The sequence below is a fragment of the Catharus ustulatus genome, chromosome 14 (assembly GCF_009819885.2).
Source record: "Catharus ustulatus isolate bCatUst1 chromosome 14, bCatUst1.pri.v2, whole genome shotgun sequence".
Lineage (NCBI taxonomy): Eukaryota > Metazoa > Chordata > Aves > Passeriformes > Turdidae > Catharus > Catharus ustulatus.
In genome coordinates this window covers 16,647,366-16,671,933 of record NC_046234.1, presented here as the reverse complement: position 1 = coordinate 16,671,933, position 24,568 = coordinate 16,647,366, and the positions used below count along the sequence as shown (strand labels likewise).

At 46.8% G+C, this 24,568-nt stretch overlaps 1 protein-coding gene and 1 long non-coding RNA gene across 3 annotated transcripts; both read left to right on the top strand.

Moving 5' to 3' along the window:
* Window positions 1–5,124: 5,124 nt before the first annotated feature.
* Window positions 5,125–21,795, top strand: POF1B (POF1B actin binding protein). Of its 2 annotated transcripts, XM_033072125.1 has the most exons (15): window positions 5,125–5,530; window positions 10,489–10,527; window positions 10,893–10,994; window positions 12,961–13,134; window positions 14,013–14,143; window positions 15,082–15,109; window positions 15,920–15,994; window positions 18,136–18,228; window positions 18,620–18,733; window positions 18,870–19,022; window positions 19,138–19,248; window positions 19,865–19,993; window positions 20,270–20,343; window positions 20,433–20,547; window positions 21,578–21,795. In XM_033072125.1, the coding sequence occupies exons 1-15, from the start codon at window positions 5,195–5,197 to the stop codon at window positions 21,581–21,583; spliced, it is 1,680 nt and encodes a 559-aa protein (XP_032928016.1). In that variant the 5' UTR covers window positions 5,125–5,194; the 3' UTR covers window positions 21,584–21,795. The 2 variants fall into 2 exon arrangements, with proteins under 2 accessions (XP_032928016.1, XP_032928015.1); XM_033072124.1 differs by lacking the exon at window positions 21,578–21,795 and having other exon boundaries at window positions 20,433–20,936.
* A 7-nt stretch (window positions 21,796–21,802) lies between these two features.
* On the top strand, window positions 21,803–22,531 carry LOC117002749. Its single transcript, XR_004419358.1, has 2 exons — window positions 21,803–22,148; window positions 22,286–22,531. It is a non-coding gene; the product is annotated as an uncharacterized LOC117002749 (long non-coding RNA).
* Window positions 22,532–24,568: the final 2,037 nt, after the last annotated feature.

The window sequence follows — 24,568 nt, the reverse complement described above, 5'->3', positions numbered from 1 at the left end:
TGGTGATGCATCAGAAATTAAGTATATCCTAAGTTACTCTTTCATCTTGAGAGGTTTTTGAGTAGAAAACCAGTCTCTAAAATCTACAGCAGATTTTATTTATGGCTCTTAAGAACTTATTCCCTCACTTTTAATAGTTTTATATTCTAAACACTTTCCTGTGCTACTTGCTTAATGATTTCAGATTTTCTTTAAGACAGGCCAGTTGTGTCTAAAACACATTTTGTCATGTACAAGTAACAGCAAAGATAAACCCCCAAATCCCTGTCTTGTTCTCCCCAAAAACACCAAGGTACCAACATTTATTTTAGTGTGCCACAAGCCCAGCTCCTTTATCTGCTTTAATAAGGAGCACTGCTCCTCAGGCAGTCTGTCCAGGAGAGGGAAATGCAAATTGTTGCTTTGGGATTGAACTGGTTTCCTGCTCTTTGGTCATAATGAATGTGCTATCTTTCCACATGTCTGCAGGCCCTTTCCTTCATCAGTTCCCTTCCAGCATCCCTGAGCTGTAAATTACAACTGGCAGCATAACACAGATATCACTGCTGGGCTCACAGGACTTTGCAGTGTCAGGAAGAAAGTTTAGCATTGTCTTTTTATTTTGTGCTAAGCCTTAAAATGTTATATTTATCATGCAATGTTGTGTTCTCTGAAGGGTTTTTGTTTTGGTATTTGGTAAATGGTAACTGGCAGTGTTTCATTCAGCTGAGGCATTTACTCCTTAGCATGCTGAATAAGGCCTTTAATGGGTAGGAGGAAAGTTGTTCAATGAGGGATTTTTTGCTTGATCACCAATCTCCTGCATAGTGTTAATTATCTGAAACAAAGCAAAGTGACTGTTAAATAACCTCAACAATTCAAACAGGAAAATGGTTGGAACAAAGAAGTGACTTCTGCTTCAGGGTAAGTGCAGCACTGTATTATTTCATTTCATACCATGAAATACAATCTTTTAAAAGTTGAAAATACTGAGAGCCATCACAAAACCAGTGTCCTTACAAAGCAAAGTCATTTATTCTGTTTTGGTACTTCATGTACTGCTTTTATTCTATAATACAAAGATGATTTTTCCTCTCTGGTGGCACAGCAAAAGTAGAAGTGTATTTGCATGCTCCTTGATAATTTTAGATTATAAATCATCCTAGCTACACTAATCAATAAGTGCAATTTTAAAATTCAGAATTTTTTTTTCATATTCTGAGGATTTCAATTTCTTTTTTAAATGTATCAACTACAACTGATATCACAATTTATTATAAGGAACATATTAATGGGATAAGAGAGCTTTCCTTCACTCTTTATGGTCTGATCATGAGCTAGTGCCAGCAAGGTAAATGAGAGTCTTTAAACCATCCCCTCAACTCTGTTCAATCCTTTCTGTTCACTCAATTTTCTTACCACTGAATGTAAAAAGAGAATTGTAATTCTGAAATCACAAAAGAAGCATTTCAGATCCAACCCTGCTAGTTATGCATCGTAAGGCACCTTGTTAAAATACATTTCTAAATGAAATATGAAATGATACAGCAGATAAAGTCAATTGGACACACAGAAATGCTCGTAGGGAGCAGTGGAGCTGCAGCTCTAGTGTGGGACTGGAGTGCTGCCCTAAAACAATTCAAGGTATTTCACCTCACCAGCTTTTTGATTTTCTTTTAGGGGGAAGTAGAGCATGTTGTCATTGCAGAGCCACGAACCACAAGGACAAAGGATCAGGCAGCACCAAACCCACCCTGCCATCCTTTCCCTCAGCATCCTCTGCCCTGAAATTGCTGTGCAGAGGTGGCAGATGGGGCTCCAGGTGCTGCACAGCCAACACTCCAAAGGTGTTCCAGACCTCTGCTCAGCGCTCATCTGTTGTTTCCACCCTCCCCTCACCTGCTGCTGCTCCTCTAAATCCCCTCTGCCCCAGCTGGACCCCAGAGAGCAGAACCTGCTGGTACCAGGCACAGCCACAAAGCCTGACCTGCAAAACTGGGCTGTGACCATCCTGAGTAATTTTTGCTATAAACACACACTTCTGAACAGAGCTCAGTTTTCAAAAGCCAGGGATGTACTTCTGATTTGAACAGCCAGTCCCAGACATCTGCTCTTGTCTGAAAATGCCTCGCATCATCTCTGTGGCAATTCCTGGTGCTCAGCTTTAGCTGGTGCAGGAGCAGAGCCCTGCAGCCAGGCTGTCCCAGCCTTTGAAGGAGGGGAAGGACATCCTGCTTTGATTCCCTCTGCCAGGAGCTGTCCCACCATCAGCACAGCCCGACCCAGGCAGCCCAGGGTTAGCAGGAACAAAGTGGGGGCACTGGGTTGTCTGGATCAGGTCATTTGGGGTGAAGTGGGGGCACTGGGCTATCTCTGGCACCTTCCCCCAAACCTCGGGTGCAGGATGGCTCTGCCTTCAAAGGGAGGATCACACAAACAAAGCCTCTGCTCACCAGCTGGTTCTGACTTCACTTCCAGCTCTAAAGCCTCCCTTCAGCTGAAAGCAGATTTTTATCTGCCTCATCAAATTGCTTATGGGGTGCTGCTGCCTGCCAGGCTTCGTAACCTTCTGTGCCTCGGTCCTTCAGAGAGCTTCCCAGCCCCATAAATAATGTAAGTATAAATGTTGTAAACACTCTTCCTGGTCGTGGTCTTCCCAAGGGAGTATTTTTCTATTTTATATCAAAGCAGTTTTGTTCCTTGTAGCCCCAGCTGTCACAGCCAGAATTCTAGAGCAGGTAACACCCTGCACACCACAGTGCAGCACCATCCCAGGGTTTGGATGTACCTGGAATTTTGGTCACATTAGAATTCAGAAGCTTTGTTTGAGGCTCTTTTCATTAGCTGGTACAGATCACCATGCATGTATTACTGTTGTTATTTATGACTCCAATAATCCTCACCACATCTACAAAGCCTTCCGGAAGCTGCTCTGTATTTCCATTACAATGGGATGACTTGGGGCCTGCTTTCTGCTGACCCTGCTAGAAACTTCTTTATTAAACAGGGCAACATGCTGCATGCAGGTAACATTCCTGAGCTGGAACACCAACAGTGTTCCCACATTTTATATTACAGCACCTTTTCCCCCCAAGGAGTATTACTGCAGTTTCTGTCGTTTCCTACTGCAGCACAAAACACTTTCTTATGGTCTGTGTAAAACAGAGGCTGTTGTAATCATATTTTACTGCTTTCCAAGAAATGATCTTTTTTAAATTGTTGGTTAGAAGCCACTTACAGCTCTTCCAAGCTGGTGAAGCAAGAATGAGGTTTTATGACAAGATTTTCTTTGCATTTAGTTGCTTTGTAACCAGTGGGATAGAATTTACCTGAAATGCTTTTTATAAACACTCCTATGTAAAGCAGGGTGTCTGTTTGGGTTTAATGCCTGAAGGAAAAGGAAAACTTTTTGTATGTGATGAGTGTCTCCAGATGTCACAGTGCCTTAAAACACTGGATTGTCGTAGGCACTCACCCTAAAATCCACACCTTTCCAAATGCCTGTTGAGCAGATTAGGTGAATACTTTTTAATTTCAGAGACAGAGTTTTCAGTGAGTGGCCAGTGTAGAACAGTGCAGAAGGTATTGCTCCATCACCTCAGAGCTGTTTTGCCCTAACATGGTACTGCAGAAATCAGTTTTTATTCTGTGTGACTGGCTGTGCTACGTGGCCTTGCAGCACAGTAAGCATGTAGGGGAAATAAACTGACTAAATTAAGAATTTCAGGTTTATCATTAAGAAGAATATTCATTACAAACTGACTAAATTAAGAATTTCAGGTTTATTATTAAGAAGAATATTCATTACAAACTGACTAAATTAAGAATTTCAGGTTTATTATTAAGAAGAATATTTATTACATAAGATTCTACAATTATGTTGTTGCTACATGACCTTGCAGAACAAAGTTATGTTCTCAGTTAGGGCTTGCCTGACGCTGCCAGAGGAATCCAACTCAAAATATGCTGGATTGAGAAACCAAATTCAAATTCTTCTCTGCAGAGTGAGATTTTGAATAAGTAACAAACTCCTTCCTTTCTAGATAAGAGCTGTGTGGTATTCCATACATAATGATGAGGGCTGGGAATGACTGGACAAGGGGGAATGGCTTCCCACTGACAGAGGGTGAGATTAGATGGGATACTGGGAAAAATTCTTCCCTTTGAGGCTGGTGAGGCCCTGGCACAGGTTGCCCAGAGCTGCTATGGCATTTCCACCCCTGGAAGTGTCCAAGCTCAGGTTGGACAGGGCTTGGAGCAACCTGGGATAGTGAAAAAAAGGGTCCTGACCTTGTCACAGCATGGAACTGGATGGGTTTTAAGGTCCCTTTCAACCCAAACCGTGCTGGGAAGCTCAGAGCAGTTGGTCACTGCTGGCAGCCCGTGCTCTGTGGTGCAGGTGCAGGGGATGCAGGGCTGCAGGTGCAGGGCTGCAGGTGCAGGATGCAGGGCACAGGGATGCAGGGTGCAGGTACAGAACGAGCTCTTTTCCCGGGCAGAGCCTCCTGCGAGCCAGCAAAAGCGACCGCGGCTCCTGCAGGTGGGAAAGGCTCTGTGGCCAAGCCCGTAACCTCCCGTGAAAAGAACATTTAAATTCATTTGAGCAACAGCTCACTGTGGTTTACACTCCCCCTACACACCTTGTAAAGAGAAAACAGCAAAGGGCTATTGAACAGCGTGGGGCTTTGCTTTTCTCGCAGTGTTTGGTGATGTTTTGTGTGGTGCTGTACCGGGAGCGCGGTGGGTGCGGAGCCTGTTCTGGGCAGGTGTCGGTGCCGGTATCGGTATCGATCTCAGTGCCGGTATCAATCTCAGTGCCGGTATCGATCTCAGTGCCGGTGTCGATCTCGGTGCTGGTGCCGGTGCCGTTGTTGATCTCAGTGCCGGTGTCAGTATCGCTGTCGGTGTCAGTATCTCTGTCGGTGCCGGTGTCTCTGTCGGTGTCGGTATCGCTGTCGGTGTCGGTATCGCTGTCAGTTTCGGTGTCAGTATCACTGTCGGTGTCAGTATCACTGTCGGTGCCGGTGTCGGTGTCAGTATCGCTGTCGGTGCCGGTATCACTGTCGGTGCCGGTGTCGCTGTCGGTGCCGGTGTCGCTGTCGGAGCCGCGGCCGGGCCCGGCCCGGGGCGGGGTGGGGCCGGGGCTCCCCGCCCAAGGCGCGGCCCGCACAGGTAAAGCCGGCGCGGCCCGGCTCGGCCCCGCAGTCCCGCCGCGATGTTCGGGGTGCAGCAGCAGCTGCAGCAGCCCGTGCTGCCCCCGCACCTCCCGCAGCAGCAGCAGCAGCAGCACCACTACTACCGGCGGCAGCAGCACTACAGCACCCTGCCCGCCCGCCGGGCCTGCCCCGAGCCGCCGGCCTGCCCCGAGCCCCCGCCCTGCCCGGAGCCGCCGCGGCCGCTGCCCTGCCTGGACCCCGCTCCGCAGCCGCAGCAGGACGTGCCCTACGACCGGGTCCGCACCTACGGGCCGGGCTGCCGCCGGGTCAGCACCTCCTGCTCCTCCCGGGCCGCCTCGCCGCTGGACTGCGGGCTCGCCTGCGACCCGCCACAGGTAGGGGGACACGGGGCGGAGCGGGGCTCGCCCGGGATGAGGGGATGCTCCGGGCCGGACCCGCTCCCGTCCGGGCTGTCGGAGCCGCAGCTCCACCGGCGGAGGTCTCAGGGTCGGGCCGGGCTCCCGCGGGGGTGGGAGCGCATTTCCCCGCATGGAAAAGCCGCTGTGGCCGCTCCCCGCCGTCCGCAGCCTCACCGGGCTGTCCCACGGTCACTGTCACCCTTTCCCACCCTTTTCCCCTCTTTCCCACCCTTTTCTTTCCCCCGTTTCCCCGCAGAGCGCCGCCTTTGCCGGTTCTGTCCCGTCCCAGGCCGGGATGTCCCCGCTCAGCTCTGCTGCCCTGGGGCTGCTGGTGTAATACAGCACCAAGCCTGTAAATACAGCACCAAAACTGTAAATACAGCACCAAGCCTGAGTGCTGATTAGTTATCTTAGTTATCTTAGAATCTCTGCTTAGTCGATTCAAACCGAGCTTAGACGTTCAGTCCGGGACTGAGGTGTTGGAGTCGGGCTGGGAAAGCACAATGCAGTTCAGCAGGTTTGTTGTGTGTGTATCCAAGGCATGGCTTACAAGTTTTGTTGGAATTTAATGTCGCTTTAACACAAGCAAATGGTATATTAAAACTAGAAACCAATAGCTTAAGAACAGATTTGACTGCAGAACCAGCAAGGAGATGGGAATTTATTCTCAAACCATTTTTTCCTCGTACAGCAGAAAATCTTTAACATCGATAGGATTGCTCTGTTGCACTCAAATGGCAATGTACATTTATTTCAAGATGAACTCTTACTGAGTTTTCTTTCCTGTGTTACATTTACCTGTCAAAAAGAGCCTGGATTAGGACTAATACAAGATCTGAATTCCTTTCAAAGCAGTGTTTGCATAGTTTGAGGGGTGTCTTCCTCTCCAGGATGGTTTATGTAAATCCTGGGAAGTGAGCGAGCAGCTATGCTAATACAAGGACAAAAGGAAACAGCCTCAAGTTGTGCTAGCAGAGGTTTAGGTTGGATATTAGGAAAAATTTCTTCATGGAATGGGTGGTTAAACACTGGAACACACTGCCCAGGGAAGTGGTGGACTACCATTCCTGGAAGTGCTAAAAAACGTGTGGATGTGGCACTTGAGGACATGGTCGAGTGGTGGCCTTGGCAGTGCTGGGGAATGGTTGGACTCGATGATCTCGGTGAGTTTTCCAGCCTGAATGAGTCTGTGATACCATGGGCTTTGTAGGAGTTGGTAATGGCAGAGCCATTCCTTCTGTATCCTTAATCCTCTTTCGAAAGATGTAGGGCAGGAGTGTAAACACAGGGCTCTCACCTCGCAGATAAGTGATCTGCTCAGCCAGGCTGGATGATAGTCTGGATTGCAGTTCATTAATTAAATATTCATTGGCATAAACACTGCAGTCCCAGGCTTCCTCTGCCTAGATAAGTACGTGAACAAGGATTACAGACTCAAATGCTGTCACTGCTCTATGGAAATTATTTAATTTTCAACATCTGTTTTAGTCACTGAATCCTGCTGATGAAAACTAATTTCTTGCTGAAGTGTTTTGCTGGACGAGACTTTAAAGACAAGAGGGTGTAGCTCAGTCAGGCTCTGTGTGGGTTGCAGTTTCAGTGGTGGAGAAGGAAGGCGCCTAATACAGATTATTAGGAAGTTATTAAAGCATAAAACAGTAACAAACAGGGAAGTCAGCTGGGAGGAGGCACAAGTGCTGAATGGGAGTTGCCAGAGAGAAGCCCTGGGAGGGGTGTAGGACATTCCCTAAGAGTGGATCAGTTGCCCTTTGAGCCCATTGTCTAGGGCCACCTGAAGTGAATAATGGGCTGATACCAAGCTCACATCTGTGTTTGTTGTAACAGGAGAATCTGGGGTTAGTGGCAGCCCAGAGCTGCAGTCTCAGCTCTGTACTGCTGGTAAAGCAAAGCAATATTTAATTTGCTGCTGCAGAGCTCATGTGGATTAGCAATAACAGACGTGTACATCCCTGTTGGTACAGAGCTGGTCCCCAGTCATGTGGCTGGGGTGTGCTCTTGTGTTTATGAACACTTTTAATGAGCTGCAGAGAGGGAGAATTTGAAATTGGTGTGTGCACAGAGCACATGTGCTGGTACTTTTTGTGATTCAGGATTTTTTACTTTCTTGGTGTAATTTTGTTTTGTCCTTGGAGTAATTCACAGCAATTTTTGCTCTGCTTGATCTGGATGAGAAGTGTTTGGAATAAATTCCCTTCCAGCGTGGCTTATGTGTATGAATCCCTTCTCCATGGTCATGAAAAGATAATTTAGGAAGTGGCACATATAAAATGTTTGTAGAGGGCAAAACCCTGGCAGGCTTTGTAGGGGTTCTCTGTCCATGTGAGAAATTTTGGGAGTCAGGTGTTTGTGTGGCTGGGCTCAGTTCTGTGACGTGCAAAGGGCTCCCATGAAAATGGTGTAATATTAACCAGCTTTAGGGTTGGTCTGTGTTGTAACACAGCCTGCCATTTCCCCATTTCACCTGCCAACTGGAACTCATAAATTATGAGCAGATGACTGGATTGCTTGTAATTAGCAAGACAATGTGTTGTGGATAAAGGCCTTTGACATAGATGAAATTCTCACTTTCATCTCTGGGTTGGCTGAAGCCAAGAGTAACCTGTTGATATTAAAAAAAAAAAGACTGAACTGATTGCTTCTACATAAAATTGGCACACAGCAAGGATAAATCTATCAAATGCTTATTCTAAAATTAAAACATTTAAAAATCTGAAAGACTAGCAAAAATGTTCGTGGAAGCTTTAGTGTTACCTTTTAAAATTCTCCTTATAAGCCCCATGGCAGGGGGTAGGGAGATGAAGAACTTCAAATTCCTTTCCAACCCAAAGCATTCTGTGATTCTGTAAAACAGACCCAGACTGACTGGTCAGGCTGTCATAAATTCCAGACCCAGTCATGCCACTGGAACCCCAAACAGCACTGGGCTTTCCCTTTGCAATCCCACCTTCCCCTTCCTTCTCCCAGTCAGAAAATGCTGCATCCCCAAACACTGCAGCTTTGACTGCTGGGAGAGAGCAGCCTGAGCTACACCCCTTGGGAGTGCTGGAAAATGGGAACACCTGAGATCCCTTTCCATGGCAGTGTCCCCTCTGCTGGGGACAGCTCCAGAGCCTTGGAGGTGGCACCTCCTTGTGCAGAGCCCCGAGCTGTGTGTGGGCAATCCAGGCTGGCACAGACACAGCATTTCTGCCTTCCCAGCCTGTGCCAGTCCAGCCTGCTCGGCTGGAATGGGAGAAAGGGCAGGCAAATCCGTGTTTGTAAAGCAGTTCTTTGAAAATGAAAGAGTTTGGGTATCTCAAAAATAAGCATAATTTTATCCAGGCAAAGCATTCTTCGCTTCTGTATAATATTTCATCCGCAATGAGACTGTCCTTGTGAATATTATAAAGATCTGTTTCAACTTAAAATGCTCCAGACTCCTCCATTGTGGGTTTATTCCTCTGAGACACTCTGGATGTGTTATCCTCCCTAGGCTTTGAGTTAGTGCTGGCACATTTGTCCAACCTTTCAGCGGATCCCAGGGCTGTTGTTCAGTGTCACACACTGGCTGTGCTGTCCCTGTGCTGTCCCACGGCTCTCTGGTGTCACAGCTCCGTGTGCTCCAGCACAGACACCCAGCCCAGGTTGTGCCTGCTCTGAGACCAGGCTGAAGGAAGGACCAGTGGCCATTCCTTTGCTGAGTATTTCGCTTTTTAGTTCCAGTTCTGCAGGTGGTGCAGGATTGGGCTGCATGTTCCACCTCTCTGTGCTGTCTCTTCTGTGTGTCCCCAGAGCCCTGCTGGCACATGGGGTGGCAGCAGCACTGAGCAGCTCCCCAGGTTTCTGCAACTGTTTTAATTTTGAAATTTTGTAATTACTCTGACTGCTACAAAAACAGTTTCTTTCTTACTTCTGTTTCTCTTTCCTGGTGCTGTTGTGATTCACTCTTGGGAGGTTTGGAAAACTGCTCCAGGCTCCCTAAACTTATGCAACAGTTGTCAGAAAACCTGACCTACTTCAGAGTCACCTGGCTGAGAATGTGTCTGAGACTGAGCTGCAACAACATAAACTTCCCCCGGCTTTGGGGAAGAAATGATTCATTATGAAAATTGGAGGTTTGTGCTGTGAGGGAGAATAAACAGTGTGCTGCAAACTGACAGACTGCCCTTAGACTGGGTTCAGAGGGAGCTCTGCTTGTTTGGGTAAGGAGCTGGATGTGAAGAGCTGAAGCAATGTGTGATTTGTTAGAACTGGTCAAGGACAGTGTCTGCAATTGCTTCTAGACAGTGCTGGGGCAAAACCTGAAGAAATCTATTTGAAAACAAAGATGCTGCCAGGGACAGATTTTTGTAATTTAGAGAGGCACACCTCATTTTTCATTCAGGAATGTGCAGATGCTCCATGTAAGCATCATTCCCAAAGGTGGCAGCTGTGGAGCTGTGCACTGGATGTGACCCAGTGGGTTGTTGGGCAGCTCCTCTACCTGTTCACTTCTGAGTTTAAGCAAAATCCAAATTTTCATACCTTGGTGGAGCAAAGAGTGTGATGCATCTCCATCTACACCAGCTGAGTTTGATGTGTAATGTGAAGAAATGAAAATAAAAGAGAGGGACTGGAACAGGGACATGGGATCCAGGAAGGCTCATCCAGCTTTGATTTGTAGCCTGTTCTGCTGCACTTACAGAAAATATGGACTCATTCACTCAGACCTGCAAAGAGGGGATTGAGGAAAAGCCAGCTGTTAAAATGCAGTGCTGAAATGTGTCCTGCTGTGCTGCACATGGACCAATTCCTGGGTTTAAAACATCTCCAGGTGATTGTGGCCAGTGGATCCAGAGTATTTACAGCCAATGTCCATAAGCAGATTCCTCTGCCAGAAGAGGTGTTGGAGGTTGAAGTGCAGTGATCTCTGAGCTTTTTTTCCTTCCTTGCAGGGCACCATTCGCAGGATCATTATCGAGAACCCGGATCAGGTAAGGAAACTGTGCTGGACTTCCCTCTGCTCCTCCACAGGGATAATCAACGCTGAGGGCACACAGCTCACACCTCTGAGGCTGAGAGGTGGAATTAGGAGAATGCAGAATGGCCACTCAGGCTCCCACCTCTCAGCAGTTAAATCTTTATTAATATTGATTAATTGCTGTTTGCACTGTGTTTGTTTCCCACAGTCTCTATGCAGGCACAGCCACTTTGTTCCCAAATGGACACACACTCACATGTTCACATCCTAAAGGACATCTCACCTATCTTTAAATTACCTATTTTTAGTCAAAATTACTCTAATCTTGAGTTTGCTGTTTGACAAGATTTAAGGATGTTTTTATTTGTTTTTTTACAGGAGCCATTATCCCCTTTTCTTAGAGGGGCCAGTTTCTCTCCTGGAAATAATGTCATCTATGAAAAGACAATAAGAAAATATGAGCTATTAAATCCTCTCCAAGTAAGTTGTGTGTTTATATTATCTATTGCAAGAAAAGAATCGAGTTGGTAGCAGGAAATTGATGTTTCTGGGTTGGGCTGGTTCTGGGTTTTTTTCTTATTTTTGTTAGGAGTAGCTGCCAACCTGAGAACTGCCTTGTTGTGATCTAGGACACGTTCAAAGAAAATGGAGCAATATTTAAGGAGAGCAGGAGGTGGAATATTTGCCATGTTTTTCCTAAGAATTTTATTAACTAACAATGAAAGCTGCTGTTGTATCTCTAATACTGTCAGTCTATATCTGAATAATGGCTGTGAATTAGTTTCTTGCAGTAGCTTTACAGCAGAACAACCAACATACACTTTTAGGAAAAAAAAATTTAAACCAATTTTTTTTTTACTAACTCTTGAAAAAATATATTTGGCAGACCTGTCTGCAGATTCATCTCACAATTGGTGTTTTGTCAATAGCAAAAATATTGCTCTATTTTTTTGCCCTGAAACATTTCCAGCATATTTCAGAAATTTAGCATATCTCAGAGTGATTTGCCTGAAGTTTTTTTTACTTTGTTTTTTAAAACTGAACTTTTCATGCCTCTCTGGATTTTAGACAGCTGAATTCTCTGTGATAACTAATCTCTGAAGTGGAAAGGGAAAAAAATGTAATTATAAATAACAGCTTCTTTCTTTCTGCAGATGATATGCAAAGAAAAGAATAAAAAATGGTAGAGTTTAGCCCTGGAAATTATAGTTTTACTTCTGTTTTTTGTTACCTGGGCTATGTTCAGATTTAGGTCAAATCAGGAGTGTAGTTTTAAAGGAAGTTTTCACATGTAATGAGGCATCCACCTTGGGAAAGGGTTTTCCCCTGTGCTTCTCAGTGGCAGCTGCTAAAATTGGAAGGAAAATTGATGAATTACAACCCTGGAGTACAAAAGTGTGAGGCAAACTCCCGTTCAGTTAGATATAAAAACTATTTATTTGGATTATTAAAACATCCAAAACCACCACCAGCACTGCCAGTCAGAGACACTGCCACAGTCACACTGGTCAGTGAGGCTCATTTCCCTTTCTGTGCAGTGTGTCCAGCACTCACAGGTCCTTTTTATGTCCCAGGAGAGGCATTTCCCACCCCATGCAGTGTCCAGCACTAACAGGTCCTTTGGTGTGCCAAAAAGCATTTCCAAATCTGTGCAAAGCGTCCAGCTCTAACAGGTGCTTTTTGTGTCCCAGGAAAGGCATTTCCCACCCCTGCAGTGTCCAGCACTAACAGGTCCTTCCTTCCCTGCTCCAGGAGAGGCATTTCCAGGTGTGCCCGCTGCTCCTGCTCACCCAGCAGTGCCAGCAGACACATTTCATTAATAATTGAGGTTAATTCCCCACCCCATGCAGTGTCCAGCACTAACAGGTCCATCTCTATCCCAGGACAGACATTCCCCACCCCATGCAGTGTCCAGCACTGACAGATCCTTCCTTCTCTATCCCAGGAAAGGCATTTCCCACCTATGCAGTGTCCAGCACTGACAGATCCTTCCTTTTCTATTCCAGGAGAGGCATTTCCCACCCATGCAGTGTCCAGCACTGACAGATCCTTCCTTTTCTATTCCAGGAGAGGCATTTCCCACCCCTGCAGTGTCCAGCACTGACAGATCCTTCCTTTTCTTTCCCAGGACAGACCTTCCCACCCCATGCACTGTCCAGCACTCACAGCTCCTTCTCCATCCCAGGACAGACATTTCCCACCCATGCAGTATCCAGCACTGACAGATCCTTCCTTTTCTATCCCAGGACAGACCTTTCCACCCCTGCAGTGCCCAGCACTCCCAGCTCCTTCTCTCCCCGCCCCAGGAGCAGCAGTTCCCGCTGTGCCCAGAGGAGCAGTGCCCAGCACTCCCATTCCCCCAGCAGTGCCAGCAGACCCATTTCATCAATAGCTGAGGTTCATTCCGTGCAGTGTGCAGCACTGACAGCTCCCTCCCCCTGTCCAGGAGCGGCAGTTCCCGGTGTGCCCGGCAGAGCCGTGCCCGCAGTGCCCGCCCGCCCCGCCTGCCCAGCAGTGCCAGCAGACCCAGACGGGCTCTCCGTGCGAGCTGTGCCCGGGCCCGGCCGGTGACGAGTGCCGGGGACACCCCGTGAGGAGGGGCACGGCCCCCGCCCAGCTGGTGAGGGCTCCACGCTTTGTTCTGGGCGCGGTTTGTTCTTAGGCGGAGACTAAATTCCAGGAACTGTTCTTATTTTAGCGGTTTTATGGCTCTGCAGTCTCCAGGGATTTGTGTTGGACTCTGAGCACCACAGCCTTGTCACTAAGCACTGTCTGTGTGTCTGTCTGGGAGTGTCTAAGGCTTTGCTCCTGGGGGGAATGCTGTTTGAGGAGTTGTATTTCTCCTTGTCACAGATCTGTGCTCAGGTGTGCACTGAGATCAGCCCGTGGTGTTTGACTGTGCTCAGTCTCACCGGGCTGTTTGGTTTTGTTTTTCTTGACCCATCAGTTCAGTCGGGTTTCACCTGTCATCTAAGGGATTCCTCTGCTTTGGGAGGAAACACACATTGCTCTATAACCTCAGCAAACATCAGCTCAGGGCTCCTCTCCTCCCACATTTCAATTTGATGCAAAAGTTGTTGACACAGATTCAGTGGAAGCACAGAAGGAGCTTCCTGCTGTACCTGTAGCCTGTTGGTGCAGCTGGGGAGGGAGTGCAGCAGGTCCCTCCTGTGCACCCAGTCGGTGTTTGGGTGACAAACACCCTGGGGAGCTGGGTGTCAGACTGTGCAGAACCTTCTGGAGCCAGCTTAGGACACTCAGCTTGGGCTGATGTTCCCATGGAGCAGAGGATGCTGCTGTGGAAGCAGGACTTGCCCTGTTTCTTGTTGTTCTAAAGGAAGTAGAGTTTATTGAAAACCAACAGACATGGAAGACTCACTACCAAGAAAAGTGTAAATAAATTGCAAATTGCTAGGAGCAGCCAGACCCAAATCCATCCTACCTGTAGCATTTCCATCCTGAAAAGGGGTCCTGTTGTGATGTGCTGTCTCCTGCCAGGTGAGCTGCCCCCAGGACACCCCTGAGCAGCTGGACTGTCGCTTTTTTGGGGAGCTGCTGGCTGAGCTGCACCGCAAGAGCACTGACCTGTACAGCTGCTTGCTGCAGCACGTGGAGAAGATTGGGACAAGGTACTGCCACTGGATCTGTCATTCCTGTGTCCCAGACATCCAGCACTGCACAGTGCTGTTTGTGAATTGCTTGTGCTCTTTGTTTCTTCCTGACAGCTAGAATTGACTGGAGGTTTTACACATTGATCTGACTTCCAAGTAACTGAGGACATAGAAATGCTGGAAGCCAAGGAAATTTATTGAATTTGATGCTTAAGAACTTTGTAGCCCACGTGTTTGTACATTGAGCAAACAAGAACTTACAGCACACTCTGACATGTATTTCATGACACAATTATAGAATTGTGTCCTGAAGAAACAACCCAAACGTCCAAATTTCCTCTGTCCTGTTGTCATGTTGTGTCATGGATTAAAGGACAGCCACCACCAGGCACAAAGCTCACTCCCTACATCCAAATGAACATTTAGCACATTTTCTGCAGAGCCCTGCAGACCATCTGTGGGAAGAAACGAGAGTCACAGCAGGCAGTGCTCTGCACAACCTCCCCCCTTCCCTCCCAATCATCCTCATTCTTCCCCTCACTCCCAATCTTGTCTGGTGCTTTCCAAGGTCACTGAATAAGGAAAATGGTCCTGTAGCACGGGAAAAAGGGAATTTAACCATCACAGAAACACTGAGTTAACACTTGGGGCAGGGCAGTGCATTGCAGCAGAGTTGTGGGCAAACCATTACCCAGGCAATTAAGGGAGTAATTGGGTTAACTGCCCATAATTGGTGTAACTGCCCAAAGGACTTGGGATAGCCAGTCCTGCTCCTGCAGGACTCCAGCCTCCCCAGGAATTCCTGCACAGAGGGAAGGTCATGACTCTTCAGCTGATAAAGACCCTTCCTTGCTCTGCATTGTCCAGATAATCCTTTAGTGATGAATATGGGCCTGAACCCTGACAGTTCTCAAGCAGCTTTGAGTTAACAGATCCTTGGATTTTGTGTTTTCCAGGAACCATGACATCGAATTCACGTGCCAGGTAAGGCCAGGCTGTCCCCTGACACTGGTGGGTGGAGGGTTCAAGCAAATTAAACCAAATGAAGGAGGCTGGTCTTTGTTGGTTCATGCTTCCTGCTTGGTAAAAACATTCAGAGCCTGAAAACTACTGCCAGGCAGGTATTTGCAAATGTGGTAATACTGAAAGGAAACTTCAAACACTTGCATTATTCCAGTATGAGAGTCAAAATTTGGAAGTCTGTCCTGCTGTTCCATTAATGGTTTCACTGGAAGATGATTTGCACAGGTACTGTATTTTTACAATGTGTTTTTTGCAAAGGCTCTTTCACTCCCTGGCCCTGAAGCTGCTGCTGAGCAGCAGGTGCTGCTCCTGAAATCATTCAGTGTGAATGGGGCAGAAATACCTGTCCAGGGTTCACCTGCAGGAAGCAAAGCCACTGAAACCTGGCAGCATCTCCTGGTGGTCATCTGGGGTTTATTGACAGCCCATTCAGAAACAAGAGGTTTTGCCCCCATCATGAATTGCTGGGAGTTGTAGCATCAGCTGTTAATTCCTGAGAGAGGATTGGTTTGAATAGTGCTTTTAAATGTTAAATTTAAGGATTTGAATATATGCTTCATGTATCACTTTATCTCACTTTGTACATGCCCCACATATAAAAGACTTTGCAAGTTTTCTGGATAGACTTTGATCTATTTTTGTTCTTATTTGCCTTGTACTAAGGATGTTTTTCATAGCAGAGCTGTGTAATTAATGAAGAAACCACATTACTATCTACCAGGCAAAATTCTTAATCAAGATGTCTCCCCTTTCCTCCCCTTCTTTGCTTAGACTGAAGATATTGAAGAATTAATTCCCAAAGGACTGTCTGAGGCAACAAAGCAGCAGATTCGTTATCTCCTCCAGGTAGGGGAGCTTGGCAGCCTGCAGGAGCTGGCTCACACACAGGGTTTGGTACTCAGCACCCTTCACTCTGCATTCCCTCATCCCTTTGTTTCCAGAGTGAAGGGGTGGAATGGTGGCTTTAAGGGAAGTGCCACAATCCACTTGTGTATTTTAAACTGAGTTTCACTGGGGCTTTCCTGTAGTTTCACTGGAAACTGTCTTGGCTTTGCACCACTGACAGGAGAACAGAGACCTTTCATCTTTCTGTGTTGTGCATTAAGGCTTTACTTTAAAAGCCAAACACAAATAGGAGGTGCTAAAAACCCAGGAGCAGAGCCTGAATCCCACCTGCTCCCAGCCCAACCCCATGCTGGGCATGGAGCAGGGAGGGAGCTGAACCAGCCCAGGACAAACCCCTGTACACCTGAGCCACAACAGGGATGGTTCCATTTGTTGGCAGATGCCAAAAGCACAGCTCAGCACTCAGAGCTGCCTTTGTCAGGCAGGTGTGTCAGAGCAGAATCCAGGGCAGCCTCAGCAGGAGTGTCCTGATCTGGGCTCCCTCAGGTAGGGGGAGGGTGATCCTACCTGGGAGCTGCACCTTGGAATCACTTCCTGGTGAAAAAATTCCAATGAAAGGAAGCTGGGAAGGAGCAGCCTGCTCTGAGTTCACATCTGCCCTGCTCTGACCTCCCCCATTCCTTCCAATTAGAATTATTCTGTGCTTCTCTTACAAGGAATTTGGACATCAACCCCCAAATATTCCATGGCCTCATGCTGGCACTGTCCTGGGAGGCTGGTTCAGCTCCAGGTGAAAAAACTGGAACAGGCATTTCCTGTTGTCTCTGTGTCCAGCTGGTTTTACATCCTCACAGTGTGATTCGAAACTGCAGCCAGAATGGCTTTTGGGGAAGCAGGTGTCAGGATCAGAGTGCTCTCAGAGCCCTTGGCCACCAGGACAGAGGGAGGGAAGGGTTTGCACAGCCCAGGATCCCGAGCTGGGAATGCCCAGAGGCTCCTCTAAGGACACAGAGAATCCCACTGAACATGTGGCACCTCTGGGATCCAGCAACCTCTAGCACTCAGCAATTGCTGAGGGGGGTTTTACTTACATTTTTATACTCTAAATTTCACCATTTGACTCAATTCCTTCTTTTAAACTTCTCTATAGTGTATTATACAATAAAACCAACAAAACCACAAGGCAAAATTGAAATTGTACTTTAATTTCAAAACAAACAAAAAGGTGAGTTACACTGGAGTGAAGTCTCAGTCACACCATGGTACCAGTGGGGATTAAACACAAACAGTGGGGAAAAATCCCCATGTGGATAGAGAGCATGAGAGCTCATTCTTCAAGTTAAGGGAACACACAGGAGGGTTTCACTTTTGTCTGGACAGGAAAAAAACCACAGCTTTTGCACAGAAAATTCAGCCCTTCCACAGGAGTCACAACTTGAGCAGTTATTTTGTGTGTCCAAGTCTATTTTTCTTCTTTTAAATATTTTAAATGTATCATGAGATGCAACAATTTATGTTTTCACCTGAATCAATACTCAGCTATTAGAGGCTTTAAAATTAACATTCCAAAGGAATGCTGGGCTGTGGTCACTTCTGGTTTTCTCTTTCATCCAGGTGACTCCTTTCATCTTTGGGATCTTTTTCCTTTTAAAGGGAGGAGTTGGCCATATGAGCTTTTTTAATTTAAAATTTTAAAAATGTTAATTAAATTCCCTCACCCTTGAGCCCAAAGCTTTGCCAGATCTCAAACATGACTCATTCCTCTGTACCTTTTCAGCCAGGGCAGTAATTTTTAAAAATCAGTGTAAGCACAAAGCTTTGAATGCTCAAATAATTGTGCAATATGAACACATTTATTTTTCCCTTTATTAGTGTAGAAAGGCAGTTCCTTATCCTGTTGTTCCTTCCACTTTTAACAACATTGTCCTGTGTTACAAGGCAGAAATTGAACACTGGCATTTGCAGAACAAAGTGCAATGGAAATGTTTCCTGTAGAAACTGTGGGCACTTCAAAGGATGTGCAATGGTTTTAGAAGTTACTGTCAGCTGTAAAGTAGTTTCTGTTCTACCTCTTGTCAGGCATTATGTAAACAAAGCTGCCTAATTAATCCTAATTATCCTTTTAATTTCTCCCCTCCCAGATGAGAGCGACATCGGACAAATCCCTGAGACTTGTGCTTTCCACCTTCAAGAACCTGCGTGAGGAGCTCTGCCATTTGCAGGATGACCTGGGGGTGAGTCCTGCTCCTCCCTGCCCAGAGCTCATCCAGCTCTTCCCAGGGCTGCATTCCAGGCTGTGCCTGCTCTGGCAGTGCCTTGGGGGCCGGATGGACATGGATGGCTTTGGCGGCTCCAGGAGTTCTCCAGCTGGATGGACATGGGCTTTGTGCTGGGTGGTGAGCGCTGGGATCCTGGACACTGCCCTTCCAGTCTGTCCCAGAAACAATTCAAATAGAAGCCACAGTTTGTGCTGTGTACCTAAACCCCAAACTTTCAATAAAGCTGAGCATTCTCTCAGTTCTAAAACATCCTTTATTAATGACTGAGTGTGCTGCCCTTTATGGGAAGAATTTACTGAAAAATTGCAGCTTTTGACTGTAAACTTTTTTGACTTTTGTCCTGCAGAAGCTGGAAACCGACAATGTCTTGCTGAAGAAGGATTTGGCTTTTAAGGATTCTCAAGTAAAAGAATATGAAACAATGCTGGCTTCTCTGAGGGAGAACAACCGTCAGCAGCAGGTGAATCAAGAAACATTTTCAGTGTCATTCCAGGCAGCCAAAATGGGGCAGTTTTTTGGGTACTCTGAGTGTGTGTGATGCTGTTCCTCCCCTGAGGAATTCCTTGTGCTCATTCCATTCCCCCTGTGCTTTCCAGCAAGGGCTGAGGGACAGCACAGCCAGGTGCCGCTCCCTGGAGGAACAGCTGCTGTCCCTGCGGCTCAGCGAGGGTGACAAGGACTGCCAGCTGAAGGAGCTGGAGTACAGCAAGAGGGCCCTGGAGCAGGAGATCCAGAGCCTCAAGCTGCAGGTGAGGGCTCACCTGGCTGGGTGCAGAAGCTGAGTGCCAGACTCAGAGGGATCAGTGTAGGAAAACTAATGATGAAAGCTCTGTTTGTAAAATAAGAATGGGTTCTTTGCTGCAGAGCTGCTCCAGCCCAAGCCTGCAGACCACGACGGACGAGCTCTCCAGCCGCTACGTGGAGATGATCAACAACCTGAGGGAGGACAAGGACAGGGAGATCCGCAGCCTCAGGGTAAGGGACTCTGCTGGCACTGCCTGGGAGCAGGGACAGCTGCTCCTGCACTTAGAGCAGTACAGATCTAGCACTGGCACTTTTTGGGTGTCCTCTGGTTGTGCAGTTACTTTACTCATAGACACGGGTGATGGTTTGAAACCTTTATAGCAGAACATAAAACCGTGATTTAAAAAAACCTTCCTGTTCTTTACATGAAGAAATTAGGGATCAATCTGATTAGCAGCTGTCTAAAAGGGCATCTTGTGTGTCTTGGTAACATAAGAACCTAGTCAAAAGACACTTAACAGGAAACCAAATAAATCCCAGTCACAGCTGTTATGTAGGAAATGTCTCTCATGGAAATCAGGGGTAAAAGATCCAACCCTGGAAGCCAATTCAACTGTTCAGTGTTAGTTTAGCTTTAGACTTATAAAATCATTAAATTAATACTGGGTAGCATTCTGTCCAATTAGCACTTTCTGAATTTACTGTGTGGCTCAACTTCCTGACCTGAAAATCCCTGGGTCTCACTGTTGCTGGTGTTAATGAAATCCCTCCCTCAGAGCCCTGGGTCGGTGCTGAGGGGCCCTGCCCAGAGCCCCCCACACCTGAGAGCTCCTCCCTTGTTCTGCAGTCCCAGCTGTGCCAGTTCCAGCAGGACATCACCAGGAGAGAAGGGAGTAACAGTGACTTGCAAATGAGGCTGCACGAACTGACATCGCTGCTGGAAGACAAAGAGGCTTTTATTAAACAACAGCAAGAGGTAAAATAATACAAGTTATTTCTCTTCTAAGGGCTTTTGTGTTTAAGCCTCCATGTACTGTGTAGGTGGAACCTTACCAGGAAGTCCCTTGTCCTCTCCTGGCTCAGGAAAGGGGGGTAGCATTTGTTCTGACTGAATGCTGTTCCTCTGCCAGCCTTCTGGAAAGGCGGAGTTTCAGACTGAGACAAATTTCTGTAAATATTTTGTTGTGGCTTTAGTGAACTGATACTTCAAAAAACATTACTTCACATCAATGTTTGCTTTTGGTTTTCTCAGGAGCTCTTCAGACTGAAGCATGACAAGTTATCTGGCAGTCAGTCCCCTGGGGTGACAGCCATCATCACTAAAAAGTAATGTGTTATTCACCTTTTTTAAAAACACATCATTTGGGCTTGCCTTTGTTTAGGCTCTGGTAAGTAATCTGTTCAACTCTCTGCAGGTACAGGAATCAGTATCCTATTCTGGGTCTCCTGTCCGATGACTACAAGGTCACATCACCTGTCAATAAATCACAAACGATTGTAATTGAGAGGACTGGGGAGATCTGGAAACACGTAAGTTTACCTGGAGCTGGATTGTTCCCTCTGCAATCCCTAAGTGTTCCATTTAACTTCAAAGCAAGTGTTACCCAAACTGAGAGCTCAGAGATACCCTAGTGGTAATTTAACTGCAAAAAGCAAAGTGACTGACTGCAACCAGGGACTTGTCCTGGCTCTTGGGTGCAGGCAGTAATTAGTGGGTGCGGTACAAATAAAACCTTTTTGTTTTCTCTGGCACGTAATTACCCTGAACAAAAGCAGCAGCGTTGCTCTAACCCCGGCCCCGGGGTGTTGCTGTGCTGGGCAGGTAGGCAGGGACTGTGTCCTGCTGTGCTCTCAGGTGAGGAGGGATTTGGGAGGGCTGTGCTCCTCTGCATTAGGAGCATTAATGACTCCAAGCTATTACTAAAACATACCAAGCACCACATCCCTGAAACTCACCTTGAGCCAGGGCAGTGACAAACCCAGGAATGCAGAAGAGTGGTGACATTTTAAGGAGTGATTCAGAGTAAAAACACAGAACAGGGCTGCAGAAGCTATTTCTGTTACAGGCAGGGCTCGTGGTGCCAAGTCTGGCTAGGTAAAGGCAGGAGGAATGGCCAAGCAGGGGTGGTGGTGGCTGCAGGCACAAGGTCACAGCAGCACCTGGACACAGGCACAGGGGGACACACCCAGGGGACAGTTCTGTGACAGCCTGAGCAGGTGCAGGTACCACACCTGGCATGCTCCTCAAGGGGCCCTGGCCTGCAGCAGAATTAGGAAAGCAAAAGGCTCAGGTTATTGGCAAAGAGCAGATTTGGATTTTTATTACTGATCCCTAAACCTCACCCAGGCGCATTGCAGCCTAGTGAAATGTCAAGCAATGAAACATCAATAGAGCAATGAAAAAGTGTTTGGTACAGAGGAAAGGCTCACTGGTCCCCTTGGACTCTGTACAAGAGAAAACAAGTAGGTAATTAAATGAGATACTTTATGGGAGGTGGTTTTGTTTCGCAACAGAAACAGGTTTGTGTATTTCTTCTAACAAGCTGCTTGCTTCTTTTAGGAATGAGAAAAACCTCAGAGCTGTTCCAAGGAGTTCACAACCACTGAAACTGCTTTACTTTCTGCTCTTCTGCATCCAAAAAAGGTTCAGTCTGATAGTGAGGAAGGCTGGGAAAACATTAAGGACTCACTTTTCCCTCGGAAGAGTGGGATGCTCTCCCTCTGTGGACTTCAGCTGTTCTTGACCAGCTCCTGCTCTTCAGCCAGTCCTGAGGCAATCTAGGAGACAAAAGGAAGAAACCTTTTCCTCTTGGTACTTGTAGCCATGTTCTGTCTCCTCATGCTGAGAGTGGGAATGACCCTGATGTCAGTCCCACCCCTCCCACAGCTGCTTTCAGTGCAGAGTCACGGGCTGCATGGGAACGTCAAAAATACCTCACTGGGAACTGCTCCTTACCTTCCACCTGCCTCTGGCTGGGAAGCTCGGACACAAAGGACAAACCTTACATCAAACCCAGCTTCTGACCTGGCAAATGCCAGCAGGACCCAGATCAGTGAAGGGCTGGGCCAAGGCTCATTTTAGAGAATGTTTCTGACCTCAGAGGTGATGTATTTTCAGCCCCAAACCAGCTGTAAGTATTTATTTGCTGTGCTTCAAATTTTCAAGAACTTGGTATATTTTTATATATAAGAACTTTGTGTGAAATAACTCATGGACTAAATTTCCTTATCAGACTAACCTGCCATTTACAATTTCTGCTCCTTGCAGGACTACAGAAATTCTTTCAAACTGATTTGGTGTTCATGATTCAGTAGTTGTCTGAGCAACACAGCACAGGGAAAGTCTGCAACGGTGCAATCCAAAGGCGCTCTTCTATCGCGGGGTTCTTGCTTTGCTTTCCTGCTGCAGCCATGTATTTCTGTTCCCAGATAATAGAGACCCTAGGCAATGTTTAATGGGGAAACAATGCTGGAGGCTACCTGTAACCATGAAATAAACCCAAGTCTAACTCTGCATCATTGTCTGTCTGTCCTGGAAACATCTCGTGTACAGCTGGAGGGGGTGGTGGTGTCTTGTTCCTCTCCATGAACCCTTACAAGTGAAGGAAAAGGGCTGGCTCCCTTTTCTGGCTGCTGCTGCCAGCCCTCCCTCAGGTAATGCTGGATGTCCAGCTGGCCTCGTGCTCTTCAGGCCTGGGCAAAGAGCCTTGAGTAAAACCTGTTCCTGCTGCTGCTCTTTGAGTGTGTCCAGCCTGCCATGGTCTGCAGTTTCACCAGCCTGGCTTTACAGAAAGGTTTTAATGAGTTAAATGTCTCATTTGAATGAGGAATGCCTTGTCCCTCTGCATTCAGTAATTATTCTAAAACACATTCTAAAGCAAGCCCTTTTCTGCAGAGCAGTGAATAAAAGGTACATCTACACTCAGAGCAAAGGTGCTCCTGCCATGGGACAGTGTCAGTGCAATAAATAGTTTTGTTACACTGTCAGCAAAAGACTTTTCACCTTTGGTGGTCTTAAACACAAAAAGGACTAACAGAGGAAGAGCCCCATGTTTGTTTAATGCCCTCAGAGTTACCTGTGCAGGTGTTTGGGTGCAGGTGCTCCTTGTGCTCCCACCAGGGCCAGGGGTTTCCCACAGCTTGGACAAAGCTACAAAGAGCAGAAATGGGAGCTGTTAATGGCCACATCTGCTGCTGGCTCATCCCAGCCATGATGTGCTGAGCAGTCCCTCAGTGACACCAACCTCTGTTTCCTCCACTCCATGGCACAGCACAGGGCACACAGGGAACTCCCTTCAGGAGGGACAGGGTTCAGGCCAGGAGCTGCTGGGCTTGATGAGACAATTCCATGGCAAAAGCCACCAGCAAATGTTCTTTTCAAATCCAGCTGATCCATCCCAGGGCAAACACCATCCTGGAGCAGCCTGCTAAGAAAAAGCCCAGGTTTCTGCTCAGGCCAGCCAGCTCTCTGTCCTGGGGGGTAGCAAGGACAGCTCCTCAAAGGATCTGAAGATCACCAGACCCTGTAAATGCTAAAAGTAGAGGCTTTAACTCCACTTTGTACTCACAGAAAACACAAAGCAATGAATGGTTGTCAAAAAGCTGAATTAGACTAGTAGATAAAGCATATGGCCATTTATTTATAGGCTGGTTTTGTTTTCAAACAATATGTATTTAAAAAGCAAATGTAGCATTTTTCACTATGAAGTACCTGTTAACTGTGGGCTCAGCTGTCCCCTCTTTGCTATGGAACTGGAACTGATTTATCTAATGTGGTTTCTGCTGTAGTTTTCAGAAACTCATTTTCTCATTTACCTAGCTCTGTAAATCCTAGTAAGAAGAATTTTACTTTAGCTCATTTCCCACCTCAATTTCAAGTAGGTCCACCATGACTTCAACATTTTCTCCAGGAACAAATCAGAAAAAAGCCAGACACTATTTACTTTATATAATTACAACAATATACATTCTGCCCTGTCTTTATCTGCCAGAATGCAGAGTCTTGTTTTGCACTGATAAAGAGAAAACTGTCTTCTTTGTTTTGACTGACCTTTCTGCAGTATTGAAGTTTCTCTGCCTCAGCTGTGAAATAAAAGCCAAGGAGAGCCCTGGCTGGGAAGTCTCTGACAACTGCAGCAGCCACCAGCCCACACCCAGCACCTCACCTTTATCTCCAGAGTTCTGCTGCAGCTCTTCTGTGTGTCCTCTCTCATTTATTACCTTTAATTGTGGGCAGTTGAAACCTGAGGAAAGAAAAACACAGCTGATGATGAGGATGTGAATCACTTTGAACTGCACCTGTCAGCTCAATAAAAAGCTGCACCAAACAGATCTGACATTTCAGAGCAAGCCCTGCACACCTCTGTGAGGCTCTGCTTGCTCAAGCACCTGTCACAGCTCTGAAATATTTACTGGGAAAGGGCACTGAGAAGCATTTGGGAACTGTCCCTCAAACTGCTGAGGATTCAGGTAGCATTCTATCCTTGCATTTCAGAATATTTAAAACACCACCTTCTAGTAAAAATCTTATGTCAAGAACAGCAACTGCTTT

Excerpts from the sequence above, each read along its gene's own strand:
- POF1B (XM_033072124.1), top strand. The coding sequence starts at position 5,195 with ATGTTCGGGGTGCAGCAGCAGCTGCAGCAGCCCGTGCTGCCCCCGCAC. Across the intron at positions 5,531-10,488 it reads TCGCCTGCGACCCGCCACAG|GGCACCATTCGCAGGATCAT; the intron begins GTAGGGGGACAC and ends CCTTCCTTGCAG. Across the intron at positions 19,023-19,137 it reads TCCAGAGCCTCAAGCTGCAG|AGCTGCTCCAGCCCAAGCCT; the intron begins GTGAGGGCTCAC and ends TCTTTGCTGCAG.